This window comes from Anas acuta, chromosome 4, assembly GCF_963932015.1.
Source record: "Anas acuta chromosome 4, bAnaAcu1.1, whole genome shotgun sequence".
NCBI lineage: Eukaryota > Metazoa > Chordata > Aves > Anseriformes > Anatidae > Anas > Anas acuta.
Genome location: NC_088982.1, coordinates 9,137,761 through 9,163,547, shown reverse-complemented (window position 1 = coordinate 9,163,547; position 25,787 = coordinate 9,137,761). Strand labels below are relative to the sequence as shown.

Sequence of the window (25,787 nt, the reverse complement as noted above, 5' to 3'; positions counted from 1 at the left end):
ACTAAAAAAAACAACCACCACTCTTAACCCTGCTCATCTCCCTCCCCAAAAACACCTTCGGGAGGTCTGGTCAACGCTACCTACACCCCCGCCTGTACCTGCTGTGCCAAACCCCCCTGCCCCAGCTCGTGGGGATGCTCTGTATCACCTCCCAGCTCGGGGAGGGAGCAGCCCCACGTGTAGCCACCCGCAGAGCTCCCTCCCTCCCTCGCTCCCTCCGGCAGCCCGATGCCGCTCCGGCTTCTTCCTTGGGTGCTCTCCAGGCAGCGGCTGAGCCACGGCGCTCCTCTGCCAGCCGCAGCTCAATCTGGCACGGGGCTGCTGCTGCTGGCAGATGAATGAAGCTGCCGGAGTCCTTCGTGAGTCCTGGAGATGAAGAAAGATGCCTTTGTGCCGTCGGTCCAAGGGATAGAAGACAGCGGTTTCAGGAGGTGGACGTTCAGGCTCCTGCCCCCGTGCCCACAGCTGATTTAAGGATAGGGCACTAGGGAAGTCGAAACTCGAAGAATGATTATAAAAAAATCACCAGGAGGAATAGGTTCAGCAGGAGAGAGCCTGCCTCATACCGTTTATCCGGGCTATTGAGAGTTTTCATGGTACCTTTCCAGAAGGATCACTCCACACATGCTCCATCGTTCTCTTCCCCACTTGCCCAGTACCAAGCCCTGTGGGACAGGGCAGCACGTTGGCCTCTAGGACAGCAAGAGTTTTGTTTCTTTGTGTGTTTGATTGTTTTAACCATTGCTCCTGAACATCCAACCATCAACACTTCTCCCTTTGGTAGTCTTTTTCCAAGCCCACGTGACGCCTAGCTGGTAGAGCAGTTTTCCAGAGGATGCGAGGGCTGAAACACATCTACTGGGCAGCCCCATCACTCTGCCCTAGGTGCTTTCATGTATTTTGGTATTTGGATCATTTTTTTTCATACTGAAAGTACCCATCCACGAGACAAAGTGAAGCACAGTCTGATTTCTCGCTGAAGAAGCTCTTTGCCAAAACCTGGACAGATCCCCTCCATGCACACCATAAAAGCCCTTCTAGATCCCACCCAGAGCAAAACCAAAGCAAAACAACGCCCAAGCCTGATAAAGCACAACACGGTGTGGGCTACAAGGGGCAGTGTATTCAGCCTTTATTTTAGCCAAGTTATTGAGGAAGGTCTGAACCTGAAAGAAGCAGGGCACGGAGGTCCTGGAATCAGCCAAGCCGTCAACCAGGACTGCACTTAGGAATCCCCTGGGAGAAGATGCCAGCACCACTGCCACGGCCAGGGGAAGCTGTCGGGAATATTTACTGGCACTCCAGCCAGGGCCAGGAGCTGCAGAGGCTGCAGTGACACAGCCCACCTCCGCCTGCCGCAGCCGTCCCTGTCCATGGTCTTGAAACTCCCAGCCCAGACTGACCTTGGACTGGGGAATTTTGGTGACACGAACACAGGCTCCTACAGATTTTCTGGGTGTAGCCATATTTTTAAAAGGTTCAATACAAGAGTTTTCGTTTTCTTCCTAGCACTGGAGTATGCAGAAAATAAAGTGGCCATGCCCAAAGCCAAGCAGGAAAGTGATCAGCAGCGTGTCCCAGACTTTTAGGATCAGTGGCACAGCACTGCTCACAGAACTCAGGAACCTACCAGAGTTTGTTATTGTTTTAGACAAAAATAAATCCTGATTTAATTCCAAACAGCTTCTAAGCAGTAATTGTAAATTGGTAAATATTGGACTGGCAGCAGCAAAGAGGTTGGAGGTTCCTACCTACAGGCATAATCACGATTTAATGTGATGCAGCAGTGAAACCAGACTGAACTTAATTTTCAGGGGAGGGTTGGATGTGGACAAGGACCTCCAAATAGTTTTAGTAATCATGGGGATAAAAACAAAACATCCTAGTGCCCAACACTGATTTAGAAGCAGTTGTGTTTTCTGCTTAGGAAATTGACACCATGAACACCCAATGTTTAGGTGATAATTGCACATCTTTAGTGACTCTGAACAGAACACACTTGTACTTGCTAACAGATGCCTGCTTGCCAGGGAGTCTCAGTGTGTGAGCTGACACAGAGAGGAGGCAGGGAGGGCACTGATCAGCTGCCCAAGTCACCAGCTGAAGGCCGCCAGTAGGGAAGGTCGGGAAGCTGTCCTACAGGAACAGATCTTGGTTCTACTAAAGATCTCGGAGTTCCAAACAGAAAGCAGAGAAAGCAGAGATAAGGTGATTATCATCAAAATCAGCGTACCCACAACAAGTCAGCCACTTGATTCATTTTGCAGGCTATTAATCCATTTCACCAAGCCTGCTATTTTGGGCTCTAACACAAACTCCTAGGCTCTCTTTTCCCAGCCTACCTTGAATTATTCTAGCATAGCCCGAACAACTGAGATGGGAAAACTTTTCAATGCATAAAAACACATCCATGAATCAGTCAGTGATGTAGGAAGTTGGTCCCCTGGGACTCCTTCAAGAGCCACTGGAGTGCTTGCAGTTTCAGAAAGCCTTTAAATCTCTGCTGAAGTCTGTGGAAGCTTTCCAGAGGATGTTACGAGGCTTCTGTGACTCCTGCTACACCCAAAATTTGAAATACAGAATCTGAATGCTACCCTCAAATACAGATCAGCCACCTTTTAGCTCTGAAATAATCAAGTCGCAGGAGAAGCAGAAGTTGCCAGAAGTTGAACGGCTGCCAGGCGTAAAGAGTTAGTGAGAAATCTGGCACGGGTTCCAGATGGCAGAAGCACTCCGCATCCACACGGCTCATGTGTCGCGTCAATCCTTCGCTGTGCCGCTGCCTAACATACAGCACGTTTATGTTCAATAGCTACAGTACTTAAAAGAAATCATTAATACAGCATATGAGCGTGCTCAAACCATTTTCATCTTACCATGCTGTTCCGAAGTGGAAATAGCCAAATCTCCACCTGACAGCCACGGAGCTGGGCACAAAGCAACCGCATCACCAACCCTCTCCAGGTCGCAGATGACTTTTGGGGAACAGGAGGAACTGAAACCAGAGCTGCTGCAGACAACCACGTCACTGAGAGATACCTCAGCTGGCTACAATAACCAGCAGTATGCCACCAGAACCCATTTAAGTAAGCTCCTGTGTGTATCTCCACGTGGATCCAGCAGGTTGGAAAAACTGCCTGTAAAGAACGTTCCCTCCATCAGGCCCAGGCGGTGGGATTTACGTACCCAAGGGCTAAATACAGGAAATAATCTATAACGGGGGAAGGAAGAAGAGAGACAATGCTGGCACCACAAAAAGATGATTCATCAGACTTGAGAGAATTTGTTCTTGTTTTGTCTGTGAAGACGAGCAGAGATGGGGAAATGCCGAGCAGAGAGCTCGAGTGCTGCTCTCAATTACAGAACCAAACGCTTGCTGAAGGAGCCAGCGAGGCTGCTGCCAAGTAGGTCACTCCTTTAGCCCTCCAAAAGGTAAGGCACAATACTACTCCAGCATGTTAGGAACAACATTTTAAGCCTATTCTGAGTTGGAGGTATACCTGGCAATACGCAATCATCACATAAATCGAAAATGTGATATTCTCTACCCAAGCACCTCCACAGAAAACACCTAGGACCTGTTCTCTCCAGGTTAACTCGTGCTGCTATTAAGTTCATGAGATCCCAGGTCAACTTATTTCGAGCTCACCAAACAGGCTTCTTGTTCGCAATTTCCTGGAAGATGCTCATTATTCATCCTCTGGAAGAGTTGGGTCATTTTGGTGACATTTGATTGCAATTCTCATCTTGTTAATGCAGAAACACAGACTTGGAGTATTTTCTCTACGAAGTCAAGCCGCACCATTACTGAATTTGACTAACCCACGAGACAATTTCTTTGAAGGCTTCCCATCTTCAGCAAGTCACATTACTGAAAACTCATCACTGGGACAGATGTAAACAGAACACTATCTCCATAGCTTAGGAAAAAGCATTCATAAAAAAAAATTGTCAAGGATAAGGGATGTCAAACGGGCTGACAAGCTGAGGGCCGGGAGGCTTTATGTAGAAAACTTGATTTACCCTTGCATATAGATAACGAAGTAAGCTGACTGACTATGACTCAAAGCCCCTACAAAATGATGTCTTGAGATCCCAAATATGATTTGCTTCTTCTCCAACAGTAAAATGGGACCTCTGATATTAAGGCAAAATGGCAATAGAGTTTGCAACAGAAGCTCATATTATTTCCAAGCAAATACTTTTTCCCAGAATAAGTATCTACCATAATTACCGTCCAACCTATGGAGAAGAATGATATAAACAAGGAACTGCAAGGCTGAGGTGTATACTGGACTTTACTGGACTTGCTCTAGGAGACCAATACTTCCCAGTTTTGCCAAAGTTACAAGTTCGGAGTGAAGCTGGGTCGGGAGGCTGTCCCTGGCTCACCCTTTTTGGAAGATATCCAAAACCAAAGCCCAGATGACAAGCCTCTGCCACCTCCTGCGAAAACTCAAGCCCGAGTTACTCGGCCAACAAAACCATGTGCCAAAAGTGTTTTTTTTTTTTTTTTTTTGGTGTTTGTTCTGAAAACATGACTTAACCATTTACATGCCCATCACAGGGCCGAGTGACCTGTACACAGTCCTGCTGTTCAGCATCAGGCATGAGGATTCATAGCTGGAGAAGTCTGAAGGCACGTGTTCTTCCATTGTCTGCAAAAGTGCTGGCCATGCACTGTTAGCATCTGCCAGACCAAATACATAAATAGGTTGAAAAAAGTCACCCTGGAAAGTTATACATAGTCAAGGTTTTGTTTTGTTTTTAACCTGATGACACACAAAAACCTCAGAAATAGAGCAGGAAGGAAATCAGACAGCATTGAACAAAGAAGAAGAGAAAAAAACCAACAATCTTCTTGCAATGTTAAATCTTTAAAGGATGCGAGTCCTCTGAAAACAGGTAAAAGCAACACTTCCTGTGAATTTACACAGAATTGTTTATTAGCCAGCTGCATCTTCTTGCCTTTGGGCCCTCAGAGAGGATATAACAATTCTGCTCTAACACAGTAATCAAAACCGACTCGACTCCAAACAGCCACTTCAATTCACAAACCACCAATCCATCAAACCTTGATTGACAAAAAGCTGTGCTCAGAAACAGCCGTCTCGAGTGAGCTGAGCTACACCGCAAATAAAGGTGCCTGAAAGTATCCCAGAGAAGTTTTTGGTTTTTAATCCTACCTACAAACGACATCTTTGAAGTAGCACTTTCAAAAGAACGCTGACATTGTTATCCTGTAATGATTTTTAAGAGAGCAGTGCCCATATATTCTGAGCCCTTCCTCCCGTACATTATTCAACGGCACACGTTTTTTTTTCTTTTGGCTGAATCAACCTGAAATACATCCTCCAGGAAACGAGCACCTGTTAGGAAATACGGAGTTCACAGGTCATAGTGCCAACAGCACGAAAATGTTAGCACACAGGAAAAACAGCTGGGATCTCGACAAGAAATTGGAGGCATTCAAAAAGAAAAATTAAAAAGATAATTGGACAACGATCTACAATTGTTTAACTTCCAATTTAAAGGAAAGGTGATACTGAAGAGGAGTTTTTCATCTGTTTTCATTTACTGAACAAGGACAAATGCCTTCTTTGGACATTAATTTGAATGATGCAGACTTGAACTACTAATTCCATGAAACTTACCGGTGAGAATATTCATTCCTACGTCAAGCTTAGCAATAACTCTCTCCCTGCCCCCTCCTCTTTTTTTTAGAAAAAAAGTCTGATGTGACAACTAATCTCTATCAAAAACTGTCCTAAGGGAAAAAAGAAATATGCATATATATGAACACAGTTGTTTTTTGGAATGAAATACCCAGATGCTACCAGCAGTGCTACCTACCTCTGCAGGCACCAAGTTGAATTCCACTGCTAAAACCAATCCTGTAAAAGCTGTACTTAAGAAACATGTTTAAGTACTGCCTGTCACATGAAATTTGTATAACAAAGGCCAAAAGACCTTCCTGTTTGGATGCCTTTTCAACCTGATAGATACCATCTAGCAATCTTTAAGTAGGGTTTATGCAAGTAGCAAATCACCTAAACCAGAATTCATCCAGGCTCAAAAGCAATTAGCAAATTTCATTATATTTGTTTACTCTCAATCACTGCTCTTCTTTCATTACATCTTCAGACACTTGTATCTGATGAACAGATGATTTCTTGCCTTCTGAGGAACTGGAAAGGGTTAGAGAACAGGCCCTTGGAAGTCAGGAACACAGTTACGGTGATCCTGCCTGCTAGGTAGCAGAGGGTATTTGGTAGGAATACAGTGCCAGATACAAACTAACCCCCCCACTCCTCCATTTGATAACATTGTCAATAGATTCAAGGCCCAGGTTAGGATTTTGTTTTAATATGTTAAATACTGTGCAGCTGCGTACATGGCATCAGCACAGCAGCCACAAAGGTCAGGCTAGCTAGGTCAGATGAAATTTGGTCACACTTGCACAAATATTGGTTATTTGTAGCATAATGAGCAAATACAGGCTCTCCTCTAACAACCGAGAGCTCTTTTTTATTCTCTTCCAAGCCATTTTATCAGTAAAATTCCACATTTTCTTCCAAGGCAACAGCAAGAAGAGTCGCAGCACTTACACAGCTCCCTAGACCCGCAGAGAAGTACACACCTTTACAGCCACCATGCTAATTAACAACTGATGGTTTTCCAGGACAACAAGCCTGAAGACTCGTGTTACCTGGGGAGAACGTACCCTTGCCTTCAGAAGGAAACGAGCTGAAGCCAGCCTTGCTTTTCCCAGAAGTGGCACTGCCCAGAGCCCGCGGGCAGAGCTCGCTGCCCGGCCCCGCAGACGTTCTTCCCGAAGGAAGACGCACGCTTCCAAGCAACGCTGACGGCCGTGGCCAGCCTCTGCTGACGAAGTCTCCTGTGGTTAATGGTTAATTGCCCTTCCGAGGAGAAGGATGGCTGCAGGAGAAAGAGCCAGATCCCCGAAGCCGCGAGGAGTGCCTGTGCTGGCGAGCCTGATCTTGCCCTTCTCCTCCTCTGAGCCAAAAGCCATCTGTCTCACTCACACACACACAAAGTCTCAGAATCACAATTTACATCGTGTTTAAGTACATAAACATGTACTAGAGAAATGTGCTGAAATCCATACTGTACTGCAGTAAGTGAAGGATACTGCCCTTGGGGGGAAAAGGTGGATTTATCTGACTGACAAGCTCTGCTTTGCAAACCACAGCACCGCTGCTCGTGCACATCACAGCTTCACTGGATGAGCCGTTTCCTCACAGCATCAGAAGTACAAGAAAAACTCCCCTCCAGAATAAAAAAAAAATCATTAATTTTGGTCATACAAATCTGTTTAACTTGAAAGGAGGCGGAACAAGTGGAAACAGGATTTAGCACAAAAATACGAGGGCTTACTTAGTTTAACAAAGCGATGACATCAGGAGGAAGGAATGGCGAAGGTAAGGACAGGAAGAATCAAATCCCTACATTTTGCAGAAATCAGATACAAATCAGATAAACCACGGCTGCAAAGCGTGACATAAGCCTATGCTCATCCTGTTTGTGATGCTATCTTAATTCTTTTCCTAAAGAAATGTTTTTGAACAAAACCCAAATTATTGCATTAAGCATGGGGCTCTCGGCTCTTGAACTGCGTGTAACCAAGGAAGTACAGCGTGCCCATACTTGTGCAACCCATTACTTGGCCCAAGAAGACCATTTTTGCAGAATAAAACCAGCAGCAATTAACACCCTTATCATCTCTGTATTCTGTACTGCATCCGAGGTACTGCACGTAAATTGAAAAATGGGTATTAGAAATTGGGCAGTTTAAAAGCATCACTGTGCACACATCTAGTGATTTGTGCTGATAATTGTGGAATGTCTTCTCTTTCATCTTAAATTCATCCCTGTCTTCTACACTTCACATTTCTGATCCTCAGGATTTTACAACCACCAGCTCCAAATCAAGAAGTTTCACATCTTAAGGAAACGTTAAAAAAAGCCACAAGAGTCCAGGGCTTAATGAGTGTCTCCTGCTGCATTTGCAACCAAACATCGTCTCAGAGATCGATTTTCTACCAAGATTCGGAAATGAATAGCGAAAAGGATTCGGGTTTACCAACGGCTTGTTCCCAACCTTAAGGCTGCTAAAAGCAGACAATTCCAAGATGCACCACGCTGCATTTTCAGAAGACACTGGGAAGTCTCAGTGCTGCTTCACGGCCCTCAGAGCGGCTTCATTTGGGCAGCCAGCTTCAAGCGATGACAAACTGGAACAGGCACAGGGACAGCCATGCAGGGCCAGCAATGAGAGACCTGTGACAAAGTCCTCCCTGTGGGTGCACCAGGGGTGGGAGGAAGACGAGAATTAAGCTGAGGATGGGGAAAGCCACGTACCAGGTCCTGGAATACACTCAGCCTGAAGTAAAACACCACCAACCCCAGCACGAAGCATGTGAAAGAACCGAAAACCAGGGTAGTGAAAGTCTATTGCAAAGGAGGTTTAACCAGAAGGGATTTTGTTATCTCTACAGATGGACAGGACCAAAAAAAGTTGCCCAGATCCCATCATGTTTTATCCCCACTGATATCAAAAGGCTTTGTAGTGGCACAGATATCTGTACCTGAGTTGCAGCGTGACTTATCTTTGTCTTCCTGATACTTAAAACAAACTATTATTGGGGCTGATAGTTTTAAAGCTCTTACACGACTTAACTATGCAATTAAAGCAGAATTTAGTATTCCAAGCTGAGTGTAAAAGCACTGAAAATTTCCAAGATCAATCCTGAACCTGAAATAAAATCAAATTTAATATTAAGCCCAAATGGGAGGAGGAGGAAGAAACCGTGCCTTCCCCTCATTTAAGTACAATAATTACCTTGTAAAGAGTTTTCCGCACACCATTAAGTGCTCTTCCCCAGCTCACAAGCGAAATGGGAGCAGATACACGAAACAACCAAACTAATTTAAGAGCAGACAAGCTTAGACCTGAATGAACGAGATCTGGGTCTGCGCTACCCAGCCGTGCAGCCACCAGAACCCAGGCTCTTCCGAGGGCCACGCAGGCAGGGGGATTTCTTTTTGATGACACACCACAAGCTCTTGAGGAGCTCGTATCCCCCGTGCAATCCTTCCCTTCTCCGTAGCCAAGCATGACACAGCACAGCAGAGCCGATCCATCCCCTCCCGGGTTCCTGCCCTTCCTGTACTAGAAAGAAGTTCAACGCTTCTCCAGCAATTAGGCAGCAGCGTGTGCTGAAGAAATACCAAGAGCTAACAACGAAGGTGATTCAAGCAATTCCCCCCCCGTACAACACCAGAAGTGCTCCGAGCAGGTAGTTCAAACACCCCAAAGGTCTTTCAACCAGCCCTGGCAAGTAACAACCGCGCAAACGCTTTTTTTTTTTCCTAGTACGGAGTTGTCAGAGATCTAATCTGTTGTTTACACCTCAATAATCCCGAACAGAAACACAGAACATCAATGGGACTGCTGCAAAACAAAAATCCCAAGAACATGCCTACGAACAAGCTGCATTCCTTCCAAGGCGAGTTTGGGATGCTGCAGACAAGCATTTAGGAATGAATTACACGGAGCCTCGCTGATCTAACCGTAGATGCCCTCCTACAGGAATGATGTTGTAAGAAACTGCCCTTATCTGGTTAATCAGGCAAACTGGTGAAGGGTTCATCTGACTCACTCCTGACAGCAAAATCTCCTGGGATATTAAGTAAAGCCCTGCAAGGGGAAAGGCATTACCCGAAGGACCAACCAAATGCAGTATCTCAATCCAGTTATGTGGTTTTCTGTCCCCACAAAACAGAGATGGAATTGGCAGGTGAATCACACGCTGTACGTGGACGTGACACTGACAATCAAGGCAGAAAATAATTCCCCGGTTCTAAGCCTCTTCAATTCTGCAAAATGAGCATCGATAAGAAGTAGAGCTCTACTTAATAGCTGGATTTCAGAGCAATCAGCAAAATTACTGGAGAAGGCAGCAAGTAAGCTTTAACATAAGATTTGTGATCTGTTAGAAGCATACCTTTGGACACCGAGCTGCTCAGCTACAAATTAAGCCAACATCTATCTCAAATTATCTCAGTCCCTGCACTTCATCCTCCCCAAACTGCCCAGTTCTAGCTGGTTGCTGTACATGCATACATCAAATCACTTCTGAAATGTCCTGCAGCCATGAGAAGCACGCTGCTGAAGCCCAACACAGGGCGTGCTTCACCTCCAGCTGCAGGAGGGAGGAGAGGACAAGCCAGGCACCCTTCTCACCTTGTCCTCTGCCTGCCCTCAGCCCCCAAAAAACCTCAAGTGGCTGCCTGCAACAGCTCCTAAGAGGAGCAGCAATCTCAGCCATCACAGCTAACCTACAGGCAGCTGTGCAGCACCCTGAAGGTGTGCTCAGTGCTCACTCATCACACCAACTACCCTTCACGGCTGCCCATCCATGCAGGTACCAGTGACACTGCTACAAGCAAAACAGTCCAAAGATAAGCCAGAGGAACCTGAATAAGAGCCTCTAAGTTAGTGAAAAGAGTTACTCACTCAAAGTTCATGTGAAAGCAGCAACCAATCCATCAGGGTTAGCCATGTGCATTCAACTGGAGGACGCAGGAAAAAAGCAGCTAGAATTCTTTACACATGAGCAAGACTATCATCTACTGCCTAAAAGTGTATTCCCAGCTGGGAGACCAATGAAGAGAGGATACAGCCAGTACAGAAAAGAAAAAAACTCACCAACAAAAGCTGCCTCATCCCCAAAAGCCCAGGGGTGTCGTGCCTGACTGCTGAAGGATATAAACATCACCAAGCACAGGAGCACTCGAAAGCTGCAAGCTTACTGCCAGGAGAAGTGGTCGATGGATGGATAACACCTTCTCTGAGCAGGTAGGGGAATGAAGAAAAGCACGGGACGTCTTGTTACAAGGAGATCCTAAGAACCTAGGCATCTGCTGGACACTGAACTCCAGCACGAGTTCAAGAACTTGACTTCTTAAAAAAATAAAGCAACCAGAGAACCCTTCTTCAGCCAGCAATAAAGAAGGGGCTGCCAGTAAACAGTGAGACAGTTTCACTGGATGCAGCCATAAAGTCAATGGTTATTGAAGAGGGAAAGGAAAGAAGAACAGCAAGAGACAGACCGAGACAGATTTAATATCGTTAAATAGGAGCTCAGAGAAGGCAAGTCGAAGGCAAGGAAGAGCTAATTCTCAAATGACACAAAGGACACAAACAAATTCAAGAAAACCAAGCACAGCAAGAGAGCAGAAAACATAGCAAGAGAATAATGACTCAGAAAAAGCATACAGAAAATGAATAACATGCATAACAATGGCAAGAGAATAGAGGGGACAAATCAAAAAGGCTAAAGACACAGAATGAAACAATTCGCAGCTTGAGGCTACTAAGAAAAATCATTCTATAAGTACGCTGCTAATAACAAGAGAGAATCTGCCCAGTGCTGAATGAAGAGGGAAAACAGCTTTAGTCCTTACTACAGAGATCAGCTACAAGTAGGTGACGAGCACAATTAGCACCAACTAATGAGTAAAAACACCTTTCCAGAGTCACAGGGTGATTGGAAACAGCTACACTGAAGCAGAAAAAAATATTAAGTTGGCTTTATCTGGTAACATTGACTCATTTGTTCAGGAAGCCCCCTGAACCATCTTGAAATCCCTAATCCTATCTTTGAAAACTCAAGGAGACACCCAAGATATCAGAAGCTTGGAGAAAGGTGAACGTTGGCTTTCTCTTTAAAGCAAATACACAACACGACCCCTAAATAAATAGAAAAAAAAGAAACAAGAGAAAAGCAAGTGAAGGACAGTATGCAGAAGAGTTAACAAGGTCAGCCTGCTGGAAAGAAGGCTAATGCTCCAGTGGGCCACCTAGCTTATGTGACACATGACATAATCCTCCCACCTAATGCCGCTCCGCTAAGTCTGCCATGGAGAAGTGCACCTCCTGCCCAGCACGGTGCTCGGAGCTGGGCACAAACAGCAGGGAGAAATGCTGTGAGAGAAGGGAGACCACATCCAGAGACAGGAGCCTGCCTGGGAGGGGTGTAGGAAGCAGGGACACCAGGCTCGGGGGTCAGACAACTGCTGGGAGGAACAGGCAGTTCCCCCAAACAGGAGGAGCAATAAAGTGCTGGAATTGCAGCAAGGCAGGCTCACATTGGCTCAAATTGACTCAAATTAGCAGCAGAGGATGTATTTAAGGACAAAAACAGGCTGCTCGGTGCGGCTGGGGAGTCTCCAGCACTGAGGTCAGCAGAAGAGCAGCACCACCACGGCTGTCTCCATCAGCCAGGAGAGGGAGAAATGAGCAAAATAAAAACAGGGGTGGAATGAAGCTTCAAATTCAGGTTTTATAGCACTGACAGGAGGCTCTGGAACATCGCATCCAGCTCTAGGACAGTTTAAAATGTGCAGAAGGAACCCAAGCACTACCCAGCTGCCAGAGCACACGCTGCCAGTACCTGAGAGCCTCATTGTAGGTTATGAAAGAGGAATTTGAGGGGAAATCCTGTTACAATACACAAATACCTTCACAAGAATGAAGTGTCAGCTTCTTACAAAAAAAGCCTCGGAGACCTACTGCCCAGCTATTCAGCAACAGCATCTTTGTTAGAGACCAGCATTAAAGACAAGGATTTCAATAAGACTGTAGCAAGGCATTTTTCACAAAGTAAGAGTCTATTTGAGACTAGCAGCAAGGCTGGCTATTCGGCTAGCACAAGGTTTAAAAGGTAAAGCATGATAATTCAATTAGCATGGTTATAAGCAGCACTGTAACGTGTGGTTGCTTGGATTTCGGTCTGCTTCCAGGAGCAGAATTATGATGATAATAATAAAAATCAATCTTCGAGTCAATGAATGGCATTTCTGAGATTAATCACCCACTTTTTGAGTTTGTATCAAGGTAAATATTTACCAATCCTGGTGTCCACTGGTACTTTAAAAAGTGACAAAGCTCTAGAGTAAGTGAGGTCTCCACAAAGTTCCCCAGGGGAAGAAATGGGGCCATCAGCTGCGTGCTGCTCACCCACCTGTGTGCCCTCCCTCCTGCAGGCAGGCCTGGAAGGTGGAGAAGAGACAAGCTAATGAGAAGGATAAATACAGAGAGTAGCCCTGGGACACGGAGCCATCCTTTCTGCTGTTCCCACCACTGTTTTCTAGCATTTTAATGCACCTGTAGGAGTTGGAGTTTCCCAATGAGTTTCCCTGCAGGTAGACCAACTACACAGGACAGGACAGCAGAGCACAGAGGGCTGGCTCTCCAGAAAAGTGAGCTTTGATTTATTTATTAATTTTAAGAGAAAAGGAAGAATCACAACAAATTGCAGGGGCAGGTGCAACAAGTGCCCGAAAGACATCTTCCTCCAGTGACCCTCTTGTGGTTTAACCAAAGGGATTCCCGCTCTGCTAAATCCCAGGAAAGGGGACACAACGCAAATTCCTTTGAGTTTTTTTTTTCTGATCATCAGCTAATATAAACACTAAAAAAAAAAATTAATTTTTACACATTATATTACTTGGGCAAACTATATGAAAGAGCACACTTGTGGCAGAAGTGTCTGAGATGGGACAAGACAAAATAAAACCCTGAAGAAAAAATTCCTATTATTAAAAAAGAGGAAACACACGGGCCACAAAGAAACCATTGAAAATTATCTCATCAGAAGAGCTCATTCTTAACTTGAGATAACAAAGAATAAAAACACAATTATTTGGAAGGCAACTTTTACTATTAGGGCAATAACTCAAGTACTCTGGTACTATTACACTGCACCTATCAGTCATTTTGTCAACACAAAAGCTCACACACGTTAACAGGGTTGGAAACAACCTCCTTTAATGGATTTCTTTTATACTATTTTCAGTAAAAGAGAGGACTAACATTGGTCCATATCCTCTAGGCTTTAAGAGAACCCAGGCACGGACCACCACACACTAACCTACCTCAATTTCTGCCCAGCTTTCAGCAGCACCTTACTGCCAGAGGACGAGCTCACTACTAGGTAACAGCAGCACCCCGCTGACTTCTGAGCTTCACAGCTGGCCTCAGACTTTGATGTATACTTGAAATAGGAAATAGAGATAAATATACATACTCTGTCCCTAAGGCAGAAGCCACAAAAGGCAAGCACTCGTTCAAATTCCTATTTGAAAACTCCACTTAAGGAATACATTTCCGTAGACCATCGCTAGTGATGTTTTGATCAACTCCTAGGGACCAAAGCAAACCCTATACAACCACCACGTTTTTCACCTGATGAAAAAATGGAAACAAATGTTCAGAACAACTTATAGCACCAAAAAAATAACACTTCTCCTCTTCATTTCTGTAATGAATACGTGTGTCAGCCAAGTTTTAAAACCACAGTAAGCATAATATCCCAAAATACTGATGATTAAGTGTCATGATTTCCCCACAGTTCTGAGAACAAGTAAGCTGGGTGGCCAGTGACAGCACTTCTGAAAACATTAAATAGTAATTAATATTTAACTTCGTCACTTTGCAGTGTTCCTCAGTACAAAGTTCCTCCCTCTCCTACATAATGCTTCAAAATTAAAGCTAGGGGAGAACAGTGTGCATGTACGGTAGCCTGGATTCAGGACAGAAAAAAGAATCCTGTGCATTTTTTTCCATTGAAACATCAGTTGTTGTTATTTAAAGCAATGCCCATCTGAAAACCATGGGCATTTAATTTTGTCTGTTCTTACTGACGTGTTGCAGCCTTGTAGCCAGGCACTGCGCTGCCACAAAGCCCAGCTCCAGCCCTGCTGTGCCAATCTGTCTCCCATCACAGCAGCCACCAGGACAATTCCCCACGGACGCCCTGAACAGGAGCGGAGAGTGACAGCTCCTGGAGATGAGTCTTGGGAGTAGCAGGGAAAAAGGAGCTGAGATGAAATAAAGATGAAATAAAGATGATCACACAGGTGTAACTGCAAAGTCTTCTGAGTGTAAAGAAGTGCTCTGTGCCTTGCTGAGAGATGGAACAGAACCTGAATTCACCTGATGCCTATTCCAGGGGAGATTTTGTTTTTGACTACCCATCATCTGCAGCCACATCGGGAAGTTACGGCCGTTCAAACAGAGTGATGAAGAACTTGTAGCCCACCTCAGCTAAGCCACTGACTTGCCATCTGTTGTGCTAGCAGCTTACTGAAGATAAGCAGCCTGGAAGCATTACAGCAATTAAGAAATCTTTTGGTCATTAACTCCACACCAATTAAACACTAAAGGCTGGCAAAATTGGGCTGTGGCTCAGATCTGCTGTTTAAGGCGAACTGGTGTGCTCCCAGTGACTGGCTTCACCGTGCAACCCAGTGATAAAACCATTGCTTGGGCACTCGTCTGGCTAGGAGCAGCACTAACACGGTGAGCACATGTTCCAAAAACATTCACATGCCCACAAGGTACTTCATAGCAACTCATACAACACCACCACTGATCCCCATTGAAGAATGCCATGCTTAAAACCACTTGGATCCACGCACACACGTGTATGAACGTGAGTACACACTCACATCTGTCCATAGGAGCCGCTGGGCTTGTGTCACCAGCAGTGTTACCCAAATTCAGAGCCTCACATCCATCTTGGGGATGAACTCCCTACAAGTTTGGAACAGCCCACTACTGGGGTTAACACAGCTACACAATTTGGAAGAGGCTCCTTAGCTCCTTGAGGGTCACAAACTGGCCCAAGTTTGCTGTGAGGACTGTTAACTCCCAGTGCCTTCACACCGCATGACTGCTGTTAGCTTGCTGCGTCCAGAGCAAGGAGAAGGAGAAAAAGACCAGGTAGTACTCAAAAAAAACCTGAGCTGTGCCTGTGTACAGCTCAGTGGTAGCACCACCTTCCTTGCTTTGGAAGGGTCCTGCTCTAGGAGCAAAAGCCACTATTCCTGCACCTAGAAAACAGAAAACCAGCAGTTTTGGCTTTCAAAAACACCTTGGTTTAAAAGCAAAATCACTTCAGTCCCAAAATACAGCAGAAAGCCAGAAGTTCGCAATGCCCCCAGTTCGTGCCCTGCCTCCAGCTGCACCAACACAGCTGCTTGCACTGCTCTGCCTGCGAGAGAGGCATCGAAGAGGAGAAGCAGGAGGCAGATCACATCCCAGTGTGGCATCCCAGCCTAAAACTGCCTCTTTGGCTCTGGAGGAATGGGCATTGAGGCAGCACAGAGCTTAAAGCAGACCAGGAGTCAAGGCAGAGCCTCACTGCACTTTCCAGAACATTACATCCAATTCAAGTTCCAGCAAATTTCAGTGCTACATACAGTGAGAAAAATCCTAATGACATAATACACAGGTTTTCAGGACTCCGGGAAGAAGCCTGTTAATGCAAACAAGTGGGATTTTGGGGACTGCCTTCTCTTCTTTTCCTTACATCACCAACATGACCAAGTTCCAGCCCTGTCCTTCAGAGGTTTGGAGGCTGTCATTAGGTGATGCACGTAGAAAGCTTACTAGTCAAGTTCAATTAAAGCAGGTTACATAACGTCATGCTCAGCGGAGGTTTGAGTCTTCACCAACTCACTCACCTATCTCACGAGGCTGAGCTTCTTTTCACCTAACATCAACCGATTTCATGCTTTTGCAGTTTTCTCCTCATCCAAACCAACTCTTCTGCCACATCATCCAAGAGGAATCAGAATGCCATGTCTTACTCTGTCCTTCCAAAGGCCCCATCCCCACTCACTAACCACAAACCAGACTGACCCTGCTCTCAGCTTGCCAACCTGTGACTGGCACCTGCTGCTGCTGCTGACAGATGGGGAAGAGACAAGAAGACCAAAAGAAAAGAGCAGACCCTGAGAAAGGGGCTACATCCAAATTGGATGAAGATGCTGTTTCTGGGTCATGTTCACACCTTGGTCTAGCTGGCAGGTACCTGGGATCCCAGCTCCTCGTGGCACACAGAGCCCATTTGATGGGCAAGGCTGAACACCAGCTCTGGGTTGCGCACCAGCCAGCCACGTTAGCACCAAAGAGTGCAAAGTCCACCTCCGAGGCAGATTATTACCATGAATCAGATCGTTTATTAGCCTAGATGGCCGATCTGAGACGAAAGCTGGCTGATGAGATGGATGGTCCTCACGCAACCTGCTGCACCTGGTTTACGCCTCTCCCCAGAAGCTTTCTGAAAGCTGAATTGTGTGGGACTGTGAGTGTTCTCCAGCTTCTGTAGGGGAATGTGCCCCCGGTACCCTTCACTCTTGGGGAATAACCTCCATGGTCACTCCTGCCACACCTGGGATCTCCTAAAGATGCAGAGAGAGCAGACCTTAAGGGGGAGGGAAAAGGAACACCTCACCACCAGCACCCAGCAATTATTTCACTGCTCTAGACTTCAGCTGCCAGTGTTTACATCCCTAATTAAAGAAGCTACAGATAGTTACAGGTCCACGGGGCCCTTTCCAGATTCACAGGGCAGCTACTGGATTTATTTACTCCAGGTAACACACCAGCCTCACACCACATAGTAAACTGCTATCACTCAACGGTGTTTAATACGGGAGCGATGCACAGAGCCGCACACAACGTGTAGGGAACCCACCTTTTCAGCACATGCACAGATGGGAAATAAACCAGCCGCTGCCTCTGCACTGCTTGGCTTTGCTTTAACTTTTAAGCGGAGAAGCTGCTATTTCCAAAGTGAGCAACGACCTGGGGATGGAAGTGAACAAAGCTGACACTGTGATGCGAGCTGTGATTTCACTAACACCCTGACAGCGCTGGCATAACAGCGTCTAGAAAAACGCAGACAGGTATTAAAGATCCAGCTCCACAACAGCGAAGTAGCCCGGGCTGCTGGACACTTCTACCCGTGCTGCCACCTTTCCCTGGAGAAGACAAGGAGGAGCTATTTCGAGCAACACACACTGCCCCAACAGCTGATCACATCCTCCATCTGTTCGCAGCTCCACGCAGACCACTGAGCTGCTGCCAAAGCAGTTACAGAAATCCAGCAGCTTTTTCTCAGAGCAACTGCCAGCCGTGCACGCTCGGTCCTCACTCCTTGTTACAGCTCCCGGCCCCTCCTGCAGCAGGACGTCACCTCCCGCAGCCACACTCCAGGCCCAGCAGGAGAAGAGCAGTCCTAAAGCCCAGGTGCCATTACCGATGTGTTTTCTACATCAACGAAGTCCAAGGCTCTGTGTCCTGAAGCGATGATTTCTGTAACCCTGGGAGGACTTGGTTATTTAGCTGGATGGCTGCGGCTTCGTGTTTCTGAAGTTCCTGCAGACACACACTTGAGGAAGCTCCTATAACCCAGTCCAAGGTGTTAAAGGGTCACTGCTGTAAAGATCACTCATGCAAGAGGTGCTGCTTTGTGGTGTTCCACCATATGACAGATCTATAGAAGCATCCGCAGCCCATTTGATTTTCTTTGTCTGGGTCTGAAGAGAGGCTACACACCGCAGGATTTCTTGGAAGTAGCCCGAGCTTTTCTTCCAAGAACCGCGTAGTAGAGTCACTCTTTCCTTCCAATAAACAAGCCAAGCTATTTTTTCAATTTTAAGAAGCGACCGAGGTTGTGATGAAGCTCACTCATTTCAACCTTTCTGAGCCTCAAGTTTTATTTTTTTAAAGTGAAGAAGCCATAACTGAGTAAGCAGGCCAAGGATAAATAGGGCCTCTCACGGAGACTTCCTTACTATCCCCACGTTTGGGTGCCCAGCTCGTACCCAAGTCCCCTCAGGCTGCCAATAATACAGGGTGGAGGGAGACCTCTCTGCTGCAGCGTGATTCAGAGCAGGAATGCCTCCTTCCCGAGCACCCCCTGTCATTACTAGGAATTCTGTGACGGAAAGAAGCACATTTTCCCTAAGTCATGCAGCCTGTCCAGCAGAAGCTCAGTTAATTACATAAGCACACGTGCTCCCTGAACGCCTCTCTCCAGCTCCATCACCAGTCCAGCAGGAACAGCTTCATCCAGCAGCCTCGCGAGGCAACCCCAGGAATTTATTCCCCCGAAAGCCGCTGTGCAGCGCGGTGCTCACACCGACCTCTGCACCACCACAGCAGCTGCACGTGCTACAGCCGAGTTATTTGCTCCAAGGATATACTTCAGGAGAATTACGGCGCTGCTCTGAGCTTTCATCCAGTTCCTGGTGTGTTTGCTCACACGGCTACGAGGTGAAGGTCAGCAATGTCAGAGGCTGCCTTGAATTTTAATAATAGAAAATCATCAAGTAACGCTCATGCCAAAGAAATAATGGCATATTTATTTTATTGCATCCTCTGACAAGCCTCAACTGTGGCAGTTCCCATAATAACATTAAGAGCAGCATTACAGATGTCATTTCCCATTTGAACTCCTCATCTGCAACAGAAGAAACTTGAACTTGTGGATTGAGTTATTAACAGAGAGAGCGTTAAACTGCAGCATTGTCTGTCTATTTAACTTCAGTATTTCCTTCTTTCCATTATCCCAGGAAAACTTCACATATGACGTACTCTTCCTCAAAACAGAGCAGTCCAAAGCTGCCTTGGTCACTATTCAAACAAAAACTTAGCACAAGAAAGGAAGATGTAGGAGCTGCTCTCATCACTTGAATAAAAGTGAAGTGACCTCTCCCCAACATTGAAGAAGCCTTAACAAATATTCAATCTTCTTTGATTACCTGTACCCATACGAGTGCTGGAACCCTGCCTCGCACATCCATGAAGCCCCGTCCATCCTAAGCAAAAGCAAGCTCATTTCCAATTATTTCTCCTAATAACTTCTTAACAATACATCTTCAGCAAACCTATGTTTCTTGAGGAGCATCCCTACAAAAAACATAGCAGGGACTGGGATCCAAGGGTTCCCCTCATGGCAGGATACCACTACAAAAGGATACCCACTGTAACAAACAAAATCTAGTGTTACACACACAAAATTGACACTTCAGGTGCTGTTTTGTATCAAAAACCTGCAGGACAGTGACTGGTCAGAACCCTGGCTGTTGCCATCAATACCCACCACTTGACAAGTAACCTCATTTCATGTTAACCTACCTCTGAATGAAATCAGCAAGGTTTCATTTTCAGACAGGAAACCAAAGTTTGGAAGGGAATGGAGTCAGTCTTTTTTCTTTTTTTTTTTTTATAATAGTTAAAAATATCTTTTTAATCTCTTTCAACCATTTTGCAACCAATCCAGCAAGAACGAACCCCACCTCCTTGCTAACAAAGCCGTAGTAGGCTACTTAGCCAGTCCCGATTAGGCACCGCTGAACCAGACGCAATTTTGGCCACACTTTGCACATGTTTCATTTAACAATTCGCAAGCGATTATTCTCGTTATCAATTGACCATGATGCAGCAGGTGCAGGAGGTGGGGGAGAAACGGAGCCATTGGGGATCGGAGATCTGTCAAGGTCAGGAGTACGCAGGCACACGCTGCCCAGGGGCGGTGTTACCGGGTCCGAACGGAGGGGCACAAGGTGGGCCTGTGGTCCCCGACCTCTTAGCTGAAAAATACCTTCAGTGATCACGGGAAGATGCTAAGGAAGAGCTATTAATGTGAGCGTTATGCAACCACTAAGCTTGTTTTAAATGAAGCTAACTAGAACACTTCAACCTAAGTCGCAATACGATTCCCTTTCTAAATTAGCAAGGTAACTCAACCGTTCCACCTAAAATCAGCCTTAATGGCTTCAGCCCGTTCTGTTACATCTCCTTCTATTAAAAACCAAGCAGAGCATAAGCTCTTCGAGGCAGGGACCACACCTCCATGTACAGGGGAAAAAAAAAAGGAGTGAATTGTATTTAGTCAGAGGAAGAAGTGTGCTCTTGGACCATCAAAAGACTTATTTTTCATGAAATATCATGATTTTTTTTGAAGTACCGATTTCCTCAACTTGAGGTTACAAGATTATTTTATTAGAATTATCAAGTTTACCTGAGCACTGATAAAAATTGATCAAAATACACTTGCCTTTTTTGTTACCTATGTACAAAAGCTGGGTATTTGTTGAACTCCTGAGCTGGAGACAAAGCTCATCTTTTATACACTATTTCTTTTGAATGTTTGACTCACGGAGGGACGAAGAGAGAAGAAGAAAAACCTCCAGCAAATCAAGCACGGATATCAGTGAAGTGCAATCAACTGGAGCACTGAGCTACAAAGCTGTTGGGAAAAAATGGTCTATGGGGTGGCAACGTATGGTCTGCCGTGAACAGAATGTCTATTTAGGAACCATCTTATAAATAAAGGAAGAGTCCAGTGAAATATCTCATGGAAATTCTAAAACTCGACAGCTCTCCAGCGCAAGAAGGTTTAACGCATTGCTGCAGTTTACTGATGGAAATGATACTTGGAGAAACAGAAGCGAGAGCACTGTAAAATGGCTACTGAATTATTCACCTCGGTGACCTCCAGCGACTGGTCAGCCAGGGACCTCCAGCCCTTCGCTCCCAAGTCCCTGAGCAAGCTGAGGACCAGGCAGGTCTCTACGGAGTAACCTTGGGTGTGCAGCTGCTGCTGAAGACTGATGCTGTGAGATGCAGTTGGTTATGACCCAACCGCCAGTCAAAGAGCTAAAGGGGCAAGCTCAGAAGGCCCAGTGTGATGCATTACAGAATTAAGAACAAAAACGGGCAGTGGTCTATTTAAAGACACACAAACTCCCCAAATATTTCATTTTTCTCTCCTATGGAAGTTTTGCAGGAGCACCACACAGAAACAAACAACTTCAGTTTCAATTCCAAGTTAATTAGACACAGCTACAGGTTTCCAAAGCGGAGATACTCCCTTGCACTGAAAACACTGCTGTAGCATCCTGAACCTCCCTATCACTCCAAACATCTGAGAGCGCTGCACAGGATGAATTCTGATGCTTTAAAGCATGTGCACGGGGCAACATCGCTTCCAGGAAGATTCCATTAGGAGTTGCCCACTTGCAGCCCAGAACAAGACATAGCACGTAACTGTAACGCAGAATGTAGCCTACAGTCTTAAAAATAATATTCCAGATAAGGCACATAAAAGCCTCAATTAAAATATATTTGTTAGCTCTAACAGTCTCAGCTCGAATTTTAATAGTGGCACATGCGCTTTTAGTTCCAGCCATAAATAAAGCCATTTTATAACTCTGTTCAAGCCCTTCCATAAAATGTACCGAATGCAAACCTTATCCTGAAAGTTATTGACAGACAAGAAGGCAAAACACACAGAGCATTATTTCTCCTACCCCTCATTTCATTCTGTACTTCAGACAAGTTTTGGAAGAAGCATTTAATGAAACTTCAACAGAAGAACGTGCCCAGAACATCCAGCATGGATGCCCTTATGTCAGGGAAGTGATGAAAGATGGAAACAAAGCATGCTAACAACTAGCAAACACCACTGGAAATTAGAAATTGTGCCTTTTTATTAATATTTTTATATATATGTATAATTCCTAAGACATTTGTCCAGCAGAGAACTGGCTGCTGATTTCTCTTACCCACTAACAGGAACTTGAGAATATTCTGAGCAAGGTGAAAGTAGAGCAAGTCTGGGTACTACTTACAGCTATTGGCGCGTTGCTTACTCTCCACGCAGCCAAAACAAACATTGCACCTAATTTAGAAGTGATCAGTCATGTAAAATACACAGTTTTCTTTCTCAACTCCATCCAGAAGCAACATATGGTAGGCTTTCAGTCACAGAACGCGGCCTTGTTTTGACCACGTACCCCTAACTAGCAAATTACTGGCCATTAAGGGCAGCACGTTTTCAAGTACCTCACAGCCATTTCATGATGCTTTATCATTCAACTTTTTCAGAGACAAAACCTTCATCTTGTTCACTGCTGGCAAATTCTTGCCACAACCACTGAAAGACATTGAAAATGTCAAGGAAGAGGTCACGAAATCCAGCACGGAGGAAGCAGCACCAGCTTGAAAGGAGTACCTCTGAGGTTAAGCATTTGCCTTTTGGAAACTGAGCACTGGGATTTATCTACCCTCATTATAATCCATTTCTAGTGTTTACTGTTTCATTAAATAAGAAATCTGTCACTAGTTTATTCTAAGCTTAACTAATTGATCTGATAGATTTGTTAAGTCCCTGTCTGTCCATCAGCCTTCTGGGTCACTTGTGCCATACTGACAAGTAAAACACAAACATCTGATCAATTACATACACATCTAAGAGTACAGGCAAAGAAAATTCAACTAAGACAAACTCACAATGCATTCAAAATAACATGTTGTGCATATTTGAAAGAGTACAAATAACGTATTGGTACAAGTAATAATATATCAATGTATTTTCCTAGAAATCTAGCGCTGCAATACTGCATCTAACTTGGGAGACTCACTCTCCAAGCAAAGACTGCTGACGACTAAGAAATGTGATTAAGAAGTACCCAGTCTAAAAGGAGGAAGAAATAAGAAGCAGAACATTTAGAAGTGATGCTGCCCTTAGAGGATGAATTTCAGAAAAAGACCTGATCCAGTACAGTTTCTCCAACCAAAGTCCTGGGCTGCACCTAAGCACAAGATACAAGAGATCCAACCAGCAGGGACAGCGGAGCCTTTCTGAATCACAGCGGTGAAGCATCCTGCCCATCGCCCCGCTGCTCATTGTACTCCCCTTCTTTATTCCTAGGAACTTGGGCCTGCAAGAACTTGCAATCTAAGACTTAAAACAACACAGGATGCACCTTCCTACAAGAGGTTTAACCAGAAGTGATGATTTGTGAAGTTACACACAGCTTGCACATCTCTTCACCATTATGTCCATCATTCTGCTGGATACCTAAGGCATACAAGCGGCACTGTCCCAACCAGAAATCACACCTGAAATAAGCGTCGGGTTAGAACAGACAGAGAAAAATGGTTACTCTAAGCTGCCGTGGGCTTCAGGTAACTAAATAATTCTTGGCTTTTTGTGCTACCATATAGAAAAAACGAGTTAATCTACAAATACCAAATCGTTTATCGACCAGCAAAACACAAAATAACACTGACATGAAAAAAAAAGCATTCATTATCACGGTGCTTTAACCGCCCCGTGACACAGGAGCCATTTCTTCTGCCCCCCTCATGTGCACCACAAGTTTGTGAGAACAAGAGGAAGCCGGGCAGGCTGTGCGACACGCAGGGAAGCCTGAAGATGCTGTCAGCAGGAAATCCTTGTGCAAACACGACACCTAAACGCAACCTTTGTGCGGGTAAAAAAAAAAATAAAATAATAAAAGAACGAGGTAACCTTCATGGGAGAACAGAGCACCAACTTATCCACTCCTTTGTCACTCGGGCTAGCAGGACACCTTGCTAAGGCTTCATCCTCTGGCAGTGCCATGGCAGAAAGGCCCGGCGACCCGCCCAGGCGCTGCTCCTGTTTTTTTTTTTCCCCCGTTGGGGGCTGTGAGGGAGCTGTGAGGGGGCTGTGAGGGGGCTGGGCTGTGCTGCCCGCCGCAGGAGGGGCCGTGCCCCCCGCCGCCGCCTCTCCCCCACGAAGGAGGGGCCTGAGGCGAAGCCCCCCGCGGCTGGGGAGGGGGGAGAAGGAAGAAAAAAATGAAGAAAAAAGGGAGAAAAAAGGAAAACGGGGGGGGAGGGCAGCGGGCACCGCCCCCAACCCCAAACCCCTCGGGACCACCGCCCACCTCCCAAATCCCCCAAATCCCCCGAATTGGGGCGGGGGGCGGCTCCCCACACCCCCACACCACCCCCCAATCCTCTCCCCACGTCCTCCCCCTCCTCACCTCGCCCCCGGGGGCTCCGTTAGCGGCGGGCGGTGCCTGCAGGAGGCCGCCCCCGGGGCTCGCTGGGGCGGCCGCCGCCTGCCCGGGGGCCCTCCCGGGGGCCGCTCCCGGTGCTGCCGCCGCTGCTGCTGCTGCCACCGCCACCGCCGCCGCTCCTCCTCCTCCCGCTGCCGGCGCTGAGGCCGCGGCCCCGGCCTTGGCCAAGCCGCCCGCTCCCCCGCCGCCGCCCGGCCCCGGCCCGCCGGTGCTGCCGAGGCCGCCGCCCCGCTTGTTCTTCCGCCGCTTGGCTCCGCGCTTGGCGTCGGCCGGGCTCATGGCGCCTGGCGGCGAGGAGGAGGAGGAGGAAGGAGAAGAAGAAGGAGGAGGAGGAGGAGGGGGGAGGGCGGCGAGGAGCGGGGCGCGGCGCCTGTCACGGCCACGGGGCTGCCTCGGCCCCGGCGCCGCGGAGCGGAGTTCCCGTCCAATATGGCGGACACAAGGGGAAAGTGATCCCCCTGTACGTCGCGGGGCTCCCCCTGGCGCTGACGGGAACCCGCCCCGCGGGGCACGCTGGGAGGGCGAGTTCGCACGCCCGCCGTTTCCATCTATCCCTACCGGTGAAGGACTACAAGTCCCGGCGTGCACCGCGCGAGCGGGTTGGACGCGGCCGCAGACGGCCCCCGCCGCCGCGGGGCGCGCTGGGAGTTGTAGTCCCGCCCGCCGCCGTTAGCCCCGCCGGCCGCCGTTGCCACCCCGGTCAAGGGACTACACCGCCGCCCAGCAGCCGGCGAGCACCACGTGACGCGCGCCCCCGCGCCTTAAAGGGGCCGCGGCCGCCGGCCGCTCCCGCGGGGCCCGAGGCGCGAGGGGCTCCGCGCCCTGAGGGGGCCGCCGCGGGCAATGGCGGCCGCCCCCCGCCCCCTGTGTCCGCACAAGCACCACAAAGCCGCGGCCAAACGGCGCTCCCCGGCCGCGACCCCTCAATAAAGAGCCCCGGGGGAGCCGCGCGTTGTGCCCGCTGTGGGCGTGGGGAGGCTCAAAATGGAGCCCGAGCCCCGTGGGCGCCGCGCCCCGCTCCTCATGGGGCTGGGGGTGAGGGGAGCGGGGACCCC

The 25,787-nt window shown here is 47.1% G+C and overlaps 1 protein-coding gene across 2 annotated transcripts in view; it reads right to left on the bottom strand.

The window, feature by feature from the left end:
- Positions 1-25,194, bottom strand: part of FAM193A (family with sequence similarity 193 member A) — a 75,986-nt gene extending 50,792 nt beyond the window's left edge. For both annotated transcript variants that reach the window (XM_068679724.1, XM_068679726.1), the window contains exon 1: positions 24,697-25,194. In XM_068679724.1, coding sequence (XP_068535825.1) covers positions 24,697-25,011 — 315 coding nt within the window. In that variant the 5' untranslated portion in view covers positions 25,012-25,194. The remainder of the gene's footprint in view (positions 1-24,696) is intronic.
- Between the last annotated feature and the right edge of the window lie 593 nt (positions 25,195-25,787).